This window comes from Crotalus tigris, unplaced genomic scaffold, assembly GCF_016545835.1.
Source record: "Crotalus tigris isolate CLP2741 ecotype Arizona unplaced genomic scaffold, ASM1654583v1 scf7180000018079.1514062397:295518, whole genome shotgun sequence".
Taxonomy (NCBI): Eukaryota; Metazoa; Chordata; class Lepidosauria; order Squamata; family Viperidae; genus Crotalus; species Crotalus tigris.
Window position 1 is genome coordinate 194,426 of NW_024096811.1, and position 12,732 is coordinate 207,157.

General features: G+C 41.7%; 1 protein-coding gene across 1 annotated transcript in view; it reads right to left on the reverse strand.

Moving 5' to 3' along the window:
• EDN3 (endothelin 3) overlaps window positions 1-12,481 on the reverse strand; it is a 37,239-nt gene extending 24,758 nt beyond the window's left edge. The window contains exons 1-2 of the mRNA XM_039347459.1: window positions 11,419-12,481; window positions 9,485-9,758 (exon numbers count right to left, since the gene is read on the reverse strand). Coding sequence (XP_039203393.1) covers window positions 9,485-9,758; window positions 11,419-11,470 — 326 coding nt within the window. The 5' untranslated portion in view covers window positions 11,471-12,481. The remainder of the gene's footprint in view (window positions 1-9,484; window positions 9,759-11,418) is intronic.
• Between the last annotated feature and the right edge of the window lie 251 nt (window positions 12,482-12,732).

A 12,732-nucleotide genomic window follows, 5' to 3' on the forward strand; every position in this document is an offset into this window, starting at 1 on the left:
ACAAAATGATTGGGGAATTCGAGGCTAAAACATATGAAGAACGGTTATAGAAATTGGGTATGTTTAGTTTAATTTAAAAAAGGACTAGGGGTGACATGGTGGCAATGTTCCAATATTTGAGGGGCTGCCACAAAGAAGAGGGGGGTTAATCAAAGCACCTGAAGGCAGAACAAGAAGCAATGGATGAAAATTAATCAAGAAGAGAACCAACCGAGAATTAAAGAGAAACTTCCTGACAGAACAATTAATCAGTAGAATGATTTGCCTCTAGAAGTTGAGGGCACTCCAACACTGGAGATTTTTAAGAAGAGATTCAACAACCATTTGTCTGAAATGTTATAAGATTTCCTGCTTGAGCAGGGGATTAGATTAGAAGACCTCCAAGGTCTCTTCTAACTCAGTTTAGATTATTGCAACACACACTATATGGGGTTGCCTTTGAAGTGCGTCCCAAAATTAAAAGTGGTCCAGAATAAAGTAGCACACATAGTTTTGGGCACCTGATTTGTCCATGTTGCACCACTCTTGTATAAACTGTTCTGTCTTCCAGTTTTTTTCAGGTGCTTCCAAAATCCTGATTATCACTTTTAAGCTTTGAATGGCATAAAGCTGGATTATTTGTGGTAATTTATGTCTTCTCCCTGAGGGTATCTTCCTGCTCCATTGCTATATTTTAATGGAAGCTTAAATCTATCTGCACATTCAATTGTAGGGCTATGAAGCATTTCAGATATGATCTCAAAAAGGTGTTTCAGCACCTGCAGTGATGCAAATGTACATCTGTCTGTGACTCTTAAGAACAGCTGCACTTTTTTTTAATGGATCAAACAGTTGCAACACAATTGCAGAGTTACAACTTTACACTTCTTACTTAGGCTTTGAAGCTCTTTTGAAGCACTGCATAGCCTTAATAGATTAGACACTAGTTCTAACCATATTTGTAGAATGCCAGTGGATATTCAGTTCTGCAGTGCAGAATCCTCATGATATTGTATACAGAAAAGGACCGGATAGAATGGATCACTGCAGGCTTTCTAAATATTCAAATTCTAACAAATCCTTTGAATTATCACCTGACATTGGGAAATAAAATCCCAATTTCCAAATTGAATTTAGTGATTTAAATTGATCAGGAGGTTTCAGCTGTATCAGTAAACAAGATAAATCATTAAGTCACTCAAATATTAACAGATCTTTTAGGCAAATAAAGACATGAGAAAATTAAGTAATTACTTCCAGTATCTATTAGGGCAGGGGTGTCAAACTCAATTTCATTGAGGGCTGCATCAGCATTGCGGTTGCCCTCAGAGGGCCGGGTGGGTGCAGCCTACTGGGTGGACGTGAATGGAGTGGGTGTGGCCTAATGGGTGGGCATGGCCAGCTCTACATCGTTCGTGTCAAGAGTGCCTGTGGGGGCCTGGGCAGGAGTGGGACAGATCTGAGGGTCTCTGGCAGAAAGGGGTGGGACCGGGGTAAGCGCCAAGGCATGGTCCATTTCTTCATTCCTCACAAAGGGTGAAACCTCCCCAGCATGCACCCAGGGGGTGGGGCCAACACGGCAGGGGCTGATTCCTCGCTGTTTCCAGACGGTCTTGTGGAGCTAAGACGGAATGCGTTTCAGCATAGATGGCCACCACAAAATTGTACATTGGCTCCCAGCGGGCCTGGGCCAGGGCCAAGGCAGCGGGGGCCGTTCCCTCACTGTTTCCAGGATGGCTTCACGGGCTACATGAAACCACTTCACGGGCCGCATCCGGCCCCCGGGCCTTGTGTTTGACATGTCTGTATTAGGGCCTAACAAGAGAAGTACAGACCTACTCCAAATTATTGCAAAGAGCCTTTGTACACAATGGTAATCAAACATATTGACCTGAGTGACAACTGCTAAACAAGCCATTGCCATTTTGGTTTGTAAGGGTCTTCAAACTTTGCAACTGAAAGATATGTACTCTACCTCCCCAAACCAGTTAGCATCTAGCCCTGTGAACAACAAATGAGATCTAGCAAGTCCTGGGATAGCAAAGAACACTTTGCATTAAATGCTGTGAAACATTCTTATTTATGAGCCTAGTACCCTCTATGTACAGAATTTTGGGCCACATCTTCAGTATTTTCAGGAAAAGTAGAGGGTAGACAATATTTAGCTAGGAGGACTGATTGGATATATCATTCATGAAAACTCTAAACCATGGCAAAAGGAAAAGAGAGAAGCTAACATGAATCTAAGATAAGAGTATGCAAATTTTATAGCAGGCTTTGAGTCCTAAACTGTGGTGCATCTCAGCCCCAATCCCTGGCAAGTTGTTGCATAGTTCCAGGTAAAGGCAAGTGGCCAATGTTATGTAGTATCTGGGTAAGGTACTGGATTAAGAGTGAGGAGACACAGGTTCAAACCCTACCTCAGTCATGGATGGATACTTTAAATCAGTCACTCTTTCCCTGTCCAACTTGGCACGTAGGGCTGTTCTTTGGGGAAGAGGGAATTGCAAGAAAGGAATGCTCAGGTGAAGTCCTAGAAGTGTCTTTCTTTCTTTCTTTCTTTCTTTCTTTCTTTCTTTCTTTCTTTCTTTCTTTCTTTCTTTCTTTCTTCTTGCCATCATGTCAGTGTTGACTCCTGGTAAGTTCCTATAGTTTTCTTAGCAAGGTTTTTCAGAAGTTTGCCACTGTCTCCTTCCTAGGGCTGAGAGAGAATGACTGGCCCAAGCTCACTCATCTGGCTTTATGCCTCAGGCAGGACTAAAACTCCTGTTCTCCCAGTTTCTAGGCACAGGCCTTAACCACTACACCAAACTGGGACCTCCCAGAGGAAAAGCAGGATATAAATCTTTTTTGAACACCAACTATATTATAGTGGTTAAGGTCTCATGGGTGGGGAAACCCAACTTTTAGTACCCTCTCAATTCTGTAAGATTATTGGGTGACTTTGGGAAAGTTACTTTCTCCAAGTCAACCTACTTCACAGATTTGTTGCAGAAGGCTTGTGTATGTTGCCTTGTGTTTCTGAACAAAAGTCAGGATATGTCTCATAAATCAAAAAAAATCCTCATAAATCAACAAAAAAATCTACAAAGATTTTTAAAAGAAGGCAGAAGGAAGACTTTTTAGGTCTTAAAGAAAAGCACTTTGAAGAGTCTAGCCTACAATGGGAATATTATTGGTAACCTTATAGGCATCTTTTATTATTTTCATTTGGCTTAAAGCACTAATACAATTACCTGCAGCCTCACTGTCTGGAGTGAATAACAACTGCCTTCAAGCTATCAGCTGGCATCTTGTCCTACCAGGAGTAATATCAGCAGCATCACTTTGCAGAGCCACCCCCAAACTCTGGTCCCTAGCAGACCTTGGATTATAAAGTACACATCAGCAGAATGCAGTGCCTAGAAATTATGGCAGCTGAAATCCAACTCCCCTCGAAGACAGTAGATGTCAGTTTCCCTGTTATTCTGCAATTTAAACACTTAAAATGCTTTGTTTGTATTCTCCCCCCTTACCCCTTTGCCAAATAGATGGCAGGGTGTACTAAGAGATTCTAGCAGGGGAGAAATTTGAACTGGGGAATGTAACTCATTTTCCCAGCTGCCCCATATATAAGCATTCAGAATTGTAGGGTGACTACTGTAGCAGGTTAACTCTGAGTCTCAAAAGACACAATGGAACAGCTTCTGATTAATTTCTGCCTGATTTCTCAATATCTCAATCCTCGCTGGTATGGTTCAACTTATCTGATCTATGTTGATGGAATGCCAGTTTGGTCTGGTGGTTAAGAAGAGGATAGACAGTCACTTATCTGAAATGGTATAGGTTCTCCTGTTCGAGTAGGGGGCTGGACTAGAAGATCTCCAAGGTCCCTTCCAGCTCTATTCTATTCTATTTAAGACACCAGTCTAGAAACCAAAAGACCATGATTTAGACAAGTCTTAAGTATTAAATCACCTGGGTGTCACACTCTCTCAGCCCAATTCACTTTACAGAATTGTTATTGGGAAAATAGGAGGAGGAAGGAATATTAGGTATATTCACTACCTTGAGCTATTTATAAAAATAATAAAACAGGATATAAATAAATAAATTTAGACTGGGGCCAAACAGCTCCCCTAAGTTATGGGTGTAAACTGCACAGCTTCTCAAGGATTTTGAGGCATCATCAAACTCCATCAAACACTGAAGAATATGCGCACAGCATAAACGTAGTCCAGAAACCATAGCATGGCTCTTATCCCCTAATATATTTTAGAATGCACCTTCAACAGCTGCATTTACATCTGGTTAACCTGGTTAATGAAGTAAACCCATTATCAGAGTTTGCCTATACCTCTGAAACAAACTAAGTAAATGGTTGAATTTGCAGAACTCCCTAAGTTATATTTTTTAAAAAAACCACACCTCATAAGAATTAACACTGAATTTAACACTTTAGGCAAATATTACTGCTATTTGGATAACTGGTTTCAATAACCATGTTGTTTATTCCTAACCATTGAGTTAATGTATTGCCATTGGGGATTCAGTTCTACATGTTATGCAAGGTATCCTTGAGTGATGTTGCAGCCAGTCCTGGCTTACACAAGAGTTACACAAGATTCATATTTGTTGGTATTTTTACATTTTTAAGTAGATGCTAAAAATGCACTCTGTAGTCTATTTGTAAGGCCTTTTCACAGTTGTTTAAAGACAGTAGCAGGCTGTGCTAATATATTTTATTTCTTGCTTACTTAAATTTATTGGCTGCCCAATTCCAGCAGAATCTAGGCACAGAGAACTGGAAAGAACATAAAACAGCTAAAAACATTAAATCAAGCAGTGAGAGGCTGGGACAAGTCCAGCACCAACAGAGCCCCTGCTGTACCATTCCACAAGATGATGATAAGAAAGAAGTAGAAGGAAGATCTATTAAGGTCAGAGGCCTCTTCACCACCACCTTCTGTACAGACTGGCCAAGGGTAGAGTTGGGGGTGAGAGATAGCTAAGACACTTTGACTGTTATAAATGTTCACTGATTGCCAAGAGCCCAAATTTTGATCATGTGGCCCCCAGAGATGATGCAACGATGGTAAGTGCGAGGATCGGTCATATATCCATTTTTTCAGCACCATCCTGACTTTGAACAGTCACTGAACAAATGGTTGTTTTCTGCTGTCTGGAATGAGAGTCCAGTGATGGCTTCTGTGGACCTGGATCCCAGGAGCCCCTTTGCTTCTCCAAGGAACTCAGAGATGGAGAACACAGACCAGAGCCCATGGAACATGGGTCAAACATTTTATTGACAATTTCACATGTGGATAAAAGCAGCAAAATGTATTTCATTGTTCTATCACTTCCTCAGATAGCCAACCAGTAGCCCTAAACAGGCGAGACCTATAGGGATATTGTGAAGAATATTCTAGGCATCTTTCAAATAGTATTGTTGGACCCTGGCTTTTCAGGCCATTTGGATTCAATTGTTATAGCTTAAATATCTGGGAAGAATTTGAATCTGTGGGACTTAAGAAGATAAACAAGGTTGATCAAGGCCTTCTGGGAAAAGATACTTGGTTGGATCCAGGAAGTGATACATTCTTCAGGAAATGATTCAGCAAGCTCTTAAAAAGCAATTGCCTACCTCCTCCTCTAGAAAACATTTCTGGATCCAACAATATTGGACATCTTTTGTCTTGTCTCCATTCTTTCCATTTTAGGGAAGATTGCTGAGAATGTGATTAGTTTGCAACTTCAGAGCACAATGGAAGAAAATGATTACATGGCCTTTTTTCAGTCAGGTTTCAGATCAGAATGTAGCATGTAGCACTGACCTATTGATTATTTGGGGCAGGATCAGGAAGGGGTGATATACCCATCCTGGCCTTCCTTGATCTCTCAGTGGCTTTCAAAACCATCAATCACTAAATCCTTCTGGACTGTCTCTGGAGTAAAGAGTAAGACACATGATGTTGCAGTACTTTCATTTCCCTTAGAAATGGTTTCAGGTGGTATTGCTAAAAAGGGAGGCTTTAACCAGATACTTTGTGTGGTCCTTCATAGCTCTTTATTCCTGTTTAACATCTACGTGAGGCTATTGAGTGAGGTCATCCATCAATCTGGGATAATGTATCATCAATATGTAGATGAAATTCAATTATGTATCTCAACCTCTTGCCAAACAAATTAAGTCACTAATGTTTTTTTCTTTGGCTGGAGTTTGTGAGAGGTATGGATAGGGAAGAATAAGCTTCAGCTTAGCCCTACAAGATCACATCACTAGGGTTGGTGAGTACTGTAAGCCTCCATCTTTAATTTTGGATGTGGTTGCACTTCCTCAAACTGAGGAATATGCCATATGGAATTATCGAGTCCTATTGGACTCCTATTTTCTGCTTAAAGGATAGGTGATAGCTGTAGCCAAAAGGGCCTTTCCACAAATCCATCCTGTGTGGCAATTGTGCCCATTACTGGACAGAGAGGCACTCCTGGTTAGTCTCTGCAGAAACAGCAGCAGCATAGTTAATAATAAGTACACCATAATACACCATGTAGCATCACTGCTCCATGAGCTGTACTGCTTCCTAATACACTTCTATGTACATTTCAAGATGCCAGTTAACATCTATAAAGCCATAAATGACATTAGATCAGTTACTTGCAGGACTACCTATCTACTCATTTCATGATATCCGACAGGATAGTTTAGTTCCACATCTCCTCCATAAGCCAGTGTTACCTTGTGGAATTTAGGAAGTGTTCCTCTTTTAGCATGGCACCTGCTGTATTGAACAGTTTATCCACCAAGATTAGGGTGGTCCTGATCCTGTCGGCTGCAAGCCTTGACAGTCTATTTTTCACATTGCACAGGGCCAAGTTGATGAATGAGACTATATGAAATAATTTAATATGGAATAATTATGGGTGGGCTTGGTTTGTCATTTTTTTATTTGTTTATTGCTTTTGTACTGATTTTATCTTATGTTAACCACCCAAGGCTGCAATTTACAAGTTGGGCAAATCGATTCAGTTAAAGCACCTAATTCCCACAGCACTGCTTTATGCCTAAAGATGTTGTAATCTTCTCATCTTTCACGTCTACTCATTTTTCTTATCTTTCCTATTACCTTCTCCTATTGGTATCTTAGGATTTATCACTTGCTGTTTGTATCTTATGATTTATGATTGTATCTTATGATTTATGATTGTATTTTATGATTTATGATCTATGACTATCACTTTGCTGTTTGTATGTACACTGGGAGCTTATGCACCGGAAACAAATTCCTTGTGTGTCTATTTACAGTTGGCCAATAAAGGATAAATAGATAGATAGATAGATAGATAGATAGATAGATAGATAGATAGATAGATAGATAGATAGATAGATAGATAGATAGATAGATAGATAGATAGGAGACTGAGCTAAATCTCACCTCAGATGGTATTGTTAATCTCCTACTTTGGTAAAAAGAAAAAAAAAAGAATGCCAGCCTAAAATAAATGTTCAAGGCAACATAAGCAGGAACTCATTCCAAAATTCCAATGTGACTCTATTTTATATAAAATCTGTAGACAATGTTCCAAAATATCATTTTTCTTTAGATTGCAAGAAAATAGGAACTCCAGAAAATAAAAAGTTTGGGGTGCTTCAGATGGGCAGCCCCTGAAGCTACTAATCCAGGGATTTTATTCAAGTATTCTATCTTTCCTTCTTTGTGTATGGGTATTACTATTGTTTTCGGTATTAAGAAAGAATAATGGAAGCAGCAGTGAGAAATTATAGGAGGGTTAAATGTGAATGAAACTGTCTGGTGCCTGTCTCTCACCATACAATTTCAAATTGAATATATGGAATCCACAACAATTTTAAGATTTCATAGAATATTAAACTCATTTCAAAAACAATCACATTTCCACCACAGTAACCACTGTATATTTGAAATACCACCAGAGTGATTGCTCTGCATACAGAAATTTTCCCCAGTGCAAAGCACTCATCGTATTGGAAAAATTGTGTTCACACTGCTCAGGTATTGCCCCAAATACCACATTAATATGGTGATCTACCAATATTATTTGAAGATTGACAATTACTGTATTACGCTTCCAGTTGCAATTTGTTGTTTGTTCCACTGAGACATTTGATAGCCTAGGAAACAGTTACCAAATAGTTGTGATTCTATCTCATTCAGAAGGCTTGTCAGGAGAAGGAGCACATGCTGACTGAGATCAAACATAATGTAATAGTTAAGATGTTGGTCTAGGACAACAATGGCAAACATGTCACATGCGTATCAAAGGTGATACACCAAGACATTTTGGGTGACATATCAGTGTTCACCAACACCTGACAACTATTCTTGAAAACATGCTGTGATTTCATGTTTTTTAGAGGATGAGGGGGCCATGAGAGAATGAGGTGTACTTTTATGTAGTCTCCAGATCCTCCAGAAGTTTCGCAAGAGAGTCGTGCTCTTATGTGGTCTCCTAGAGCAGTGGTTCTCAACCTTTCTAATGCCGCGACCCCATAATACAGTTCCCCATGTTGTGGTGACCCCCAACCACTTATACATCACCGGGTGCCAGGGGCGTGGCCAAAGAAAAGGAGGAAAAAATGGTGGACAGCCTTGTTTGGCGACCCCCGTGAAATGGTTGTTCGACCCCAAATGGGGTCCCGACCCACAGGTTGAGAACCACTGTCCTAGAGCCTCCAAAAATCATGCTAAAACAGGCGCTCTTTCTCATAGTTTCTGGAGGCTGAGAAAGCCATTGAAGAGAATTCTCTGAAAGACTTTATTGTTTATTTTATTTAGTGTATGGCAATCAAGAATGAAGGCCTCATGTGACCTGGAGCAGTTTCAAGTAGACGCAGAAAGAGAACATGGCCTGAAAGTATGCAACATGCAACAGATCCTGGAGAGTGCTGGGCTGTCGGGGCAATTACAACCATTTCGCAAAGGTTGCAGTCCTTGGGGAACATTAGGGTTGAAGTGAAGGCCCAAAAGGTTTGCCATCATTAGACTAGGACCAGGAAGACTCATTTTGATTACCAAAGTCCATGCATATATTTGGATCAGATGCTGTCCCTCATGATAACTGCTATACTGAAAAAATAGAGTAAATAAATATTTACATATACTCATACACACACACACACACACACACACACACACACACACACACACCTCCTTGAGCTTCTCTAGAAAAGGTGGAGCCTAAACCCAATAAATAATAACAAGCTTCTATTAAGCCCAGACTTTTTCATACAACATTAACCATTCCACTTCTCCAGAAAGTATTTCTCTTCCAGCATCTGGAATCTGGGAGTGTACTTCCCCTGGAAGCAGAAACTTACTTAAGTGGTTTTATCCTCTTTGACACAAAGACCTTCACATGCTGATGTGAGACAGGATTAACTTCTATCTTTGAGGAAAAGAAAGCACCCCAGATCTTTTTCCCACTTGAGATACCAACCTATCCCTTTACCCCCAGCTCCCCAAAGAGACCCTATGCCCCCACTTACTCTGGGGTGTTGATCCAGATGATGTCCAGGTGGCAGTAGTAAACACACTCTTTATCTTTGTAGGTATAGCAAGTACAGCGTTTGGCTCTGTGGTGGACCTCCCTCAAGCCAGCCCCGTTGTCCGGTTTGGAGCTGGTAGCTGAATTCGGTCTTCTGGGTTCTGTGCTGGTTTCTTTGCTGATTTTTTCTGAGAGCCCCAGAAGTCTCAGCCCTGTGCTGTTACTCCTGCTCACACTGGGAAGCAACAGGGGATGAGCGGTGGATAGCAAGAAACCTGCAAATCGTGGTGGGTGGGAAGTGGAGGGGGAGGGGGAAAAGAGGCCAAATTAGAAAGAAGCTGTTCCTAGCAAAGCAGTCAAGTCCTGCAACAAAACCCCTAGTGCCACATCTTGGTGCTGGGTTTGGATTTCTTTTTCTCAACTTCTAGAATTACAACTGTGACAACTCAGCCGACAACATTTAAACAGAAACCACGCAGATGCCCCCCCCCACCTCGAGTTCACAGTAATGAATGAAAGCTGGGGAAGAGATCAAGAAAGAGAAATGCAAAACAGAAAGTTAAATTATAAATGAAAAAAAAATCTCAGCACGGCTAACAAAACAGTACTATAGGGACAAACTTAACAAAACTTATTTTTTTTCCAAAACTATTAGCATATATAAGAAAACGCAGATCAGTAAGGGGAGTAAAACTCTAGTTTGTAACAATTTACACACTTGAGAAGAATGGCATAAAATGGGTTTGTTACTGTCAGACAGGTGCTCTGCAATTTGAAGAGGCATTTGCAATTTGCAAAGATTTATGTAAAGGCTGCTTCAAATATAGTAATGGAACTCAAAGAGGTAGCTGATGAGAAAACATCTTGAAACCCCAGCTTTTTAAGCATCCTCTAAAAGGGTGGATTTCAACAGAGATCAAATCCAGTCTGGTTCCACAAAAGCAAAATCCTATGTTTCAAAAAGCAGCTGAGAGGCTTCCAGACACAATTCAACAGGCTCTTCAGAACCCCAAACTCAGAATCCTGGGAGCAATTGTTTCATTCAAACAAACTCAACTAGAAAATGTTAGCATTATGTTTTTCCATCATCAAAGCACTCTAAATAGATACTATCACAACACCCCTGCATGGCCTGCCAGGGCTCTCACCTCCAAATTCCACCCAAAACTGTTCTTAATCATCTCTGGGCTTATGGCTAATTCTTATTTTAGGATTTTTAGGTGCCAGTTTCACAGTCTGCCTCTCCGCCCCTAGCAAAAGAAACTGGATTCTTTTTTCTTCAGAACCGAACACACACACGATGTGGCCACTACATAAAATATCAGCAACATAAACAACACCTTGCAAAGAAGGGATCCCTCTCTTTCCCTTGGTAGAAACAAGTATTTTAGAATCATAGGGCTGGAAGGGACCTCCGAGGTCTTCTAGTCCAACTTCCTGCTCAAGGCAGAATTTTTTTTTTTTATTCAAAGTTGGCTACTAAAAAACTTTCAAGTGTGATTTCGGAAGTTACAAACTGTCTGTCCGCTGCAGCCTCTTGCCTTTTTATATGCTTCAAAAACAGTAAAAATTGTTATAATTATGTCATTGTTTTTTAAAGAAGTGTATTGCTTTCTTTATTTGTTCGAGATGCCTCGATTTCTCCGAGGCCCGAAACAACTTTACTTACGAAGCAATTCACGTCTGGAATTGCCCTGCCCGATTGCACTCTGGTGCCCATTTTCCAGGCAGTAACAGCGTGCCTGTATTGGGGCAACCAAACTCCAAGCCAACTTGCCTAGACCAGCGGTGAACAAGCAACTTTTCTTTCGCGCGGCTAACGGAAAGCCGCTGTCAAGAACTGGATCAGAAACCATCAGGCGAAATAAGGCGTATCTTCTTTCCCCGCACGCAATTCTTTATTTATTCATTTACTTATTTTTCCTTGCGTTTTACCTGCGCTCGAGAGAAATGTAAGTCCAACCAGTATCAGGAATCCCCGCTCCATGAAATCCAGATTGCAAGCTTCTCAACTTGCAGCAAATTCCGGCAGCAAGAAAAACGCGGGCAAAGATAAAATAAAATAAATCCAAATCCGGGTAATATTTGCAATGCGTCAAATTTCTCCTGGCTAACTCGCCGTTGGCGCGCGCGCGCCCAGGTCTTCTCAGCGCCTGGAGTGTCGAAACGCCAGGGGAGCCTTCCTTCCACTCCCCCCCTCCCCTTTTTTTTTTTTTTTTTTTTTTTTTTGTAAGCTAGTCCCAAAGACGTAAACAGGACAAAGCCACCTCTCGCTCCATGGCTCGCCTGTTCTTCTCTCGCTCCTTTCCCTCTTCCTCGGCAGCCTTCGATCCGACCCTAAACTAGACCCTCGTTTTTTCCAGGCAAATAAAATAAAGAGAGTATTTAGACGTCGTCGAGCCAGGAGCCGTTTCCAAGCGACTTCGCCTGGCTGCTATCGCCCCGACTGTCCAGGCTGTCGCATCGTGCTTTCTCCGGCACTTGACCCACGCGAGACGCCGAGGCGAGACCAGCCAGCACGCGCTGCTCCCACGCCCAGAGCCAAGTCCAGCCGAAAGCGAGAGTCCGCGCGGCGAGCGCAACGCCACGCTTCAAGGGAGCGCTTCACTCTGCTGTGGGCGGGGCGGGGAACCCCGGGAGAAGATGGGGCGCGGCTCCCCCGGAGGTCCTGGTGCTGATTGGTTATGCCTTAGGCCGGTTTTACGTGCGGAGGTCCTTCAAGGCAGAGAGAGTCCCTTGGCCAGGACTCCAGAGGAACTGCAAAAGACGAGGATGGGTTTCTGTAAAAGGATTTGTCCAAAGACTTCGGTGGAAAACACTGGAGCTGTTCTGCTTAGCTATAGACATATAGGTTCCATTTACAACAGCAAACAGGGCCATCTTTGATTTGACTAAGCCAAGCCATGATTCTGTGAACTCAACAACAATGGGCTGAGTTCACAAACCTAGCAAAATTGTAAACTACGTAGAAATATGTAGCCCTGGGCCACCTAACCCGTGTAAAAGATTAGCAAAAGACTGCCCACCCCTTCCTTAAACGATAGGTCACAAAGCACAATTAGATCCACACAGGGTGCTAAACCAAAATCAGACCAGATGTGCATTGCATGAATTTAGTTATTATGGCTCAGTCAAGCTATAGTTAAAACAAGCCAGATAAAGCTTTGTTTCAATGTAGCATCTCTGATATAGGTAGGCTTTATTTAAGGATACACATCCAGTGATACTTCGGTGTTTCCCAACCCCCAC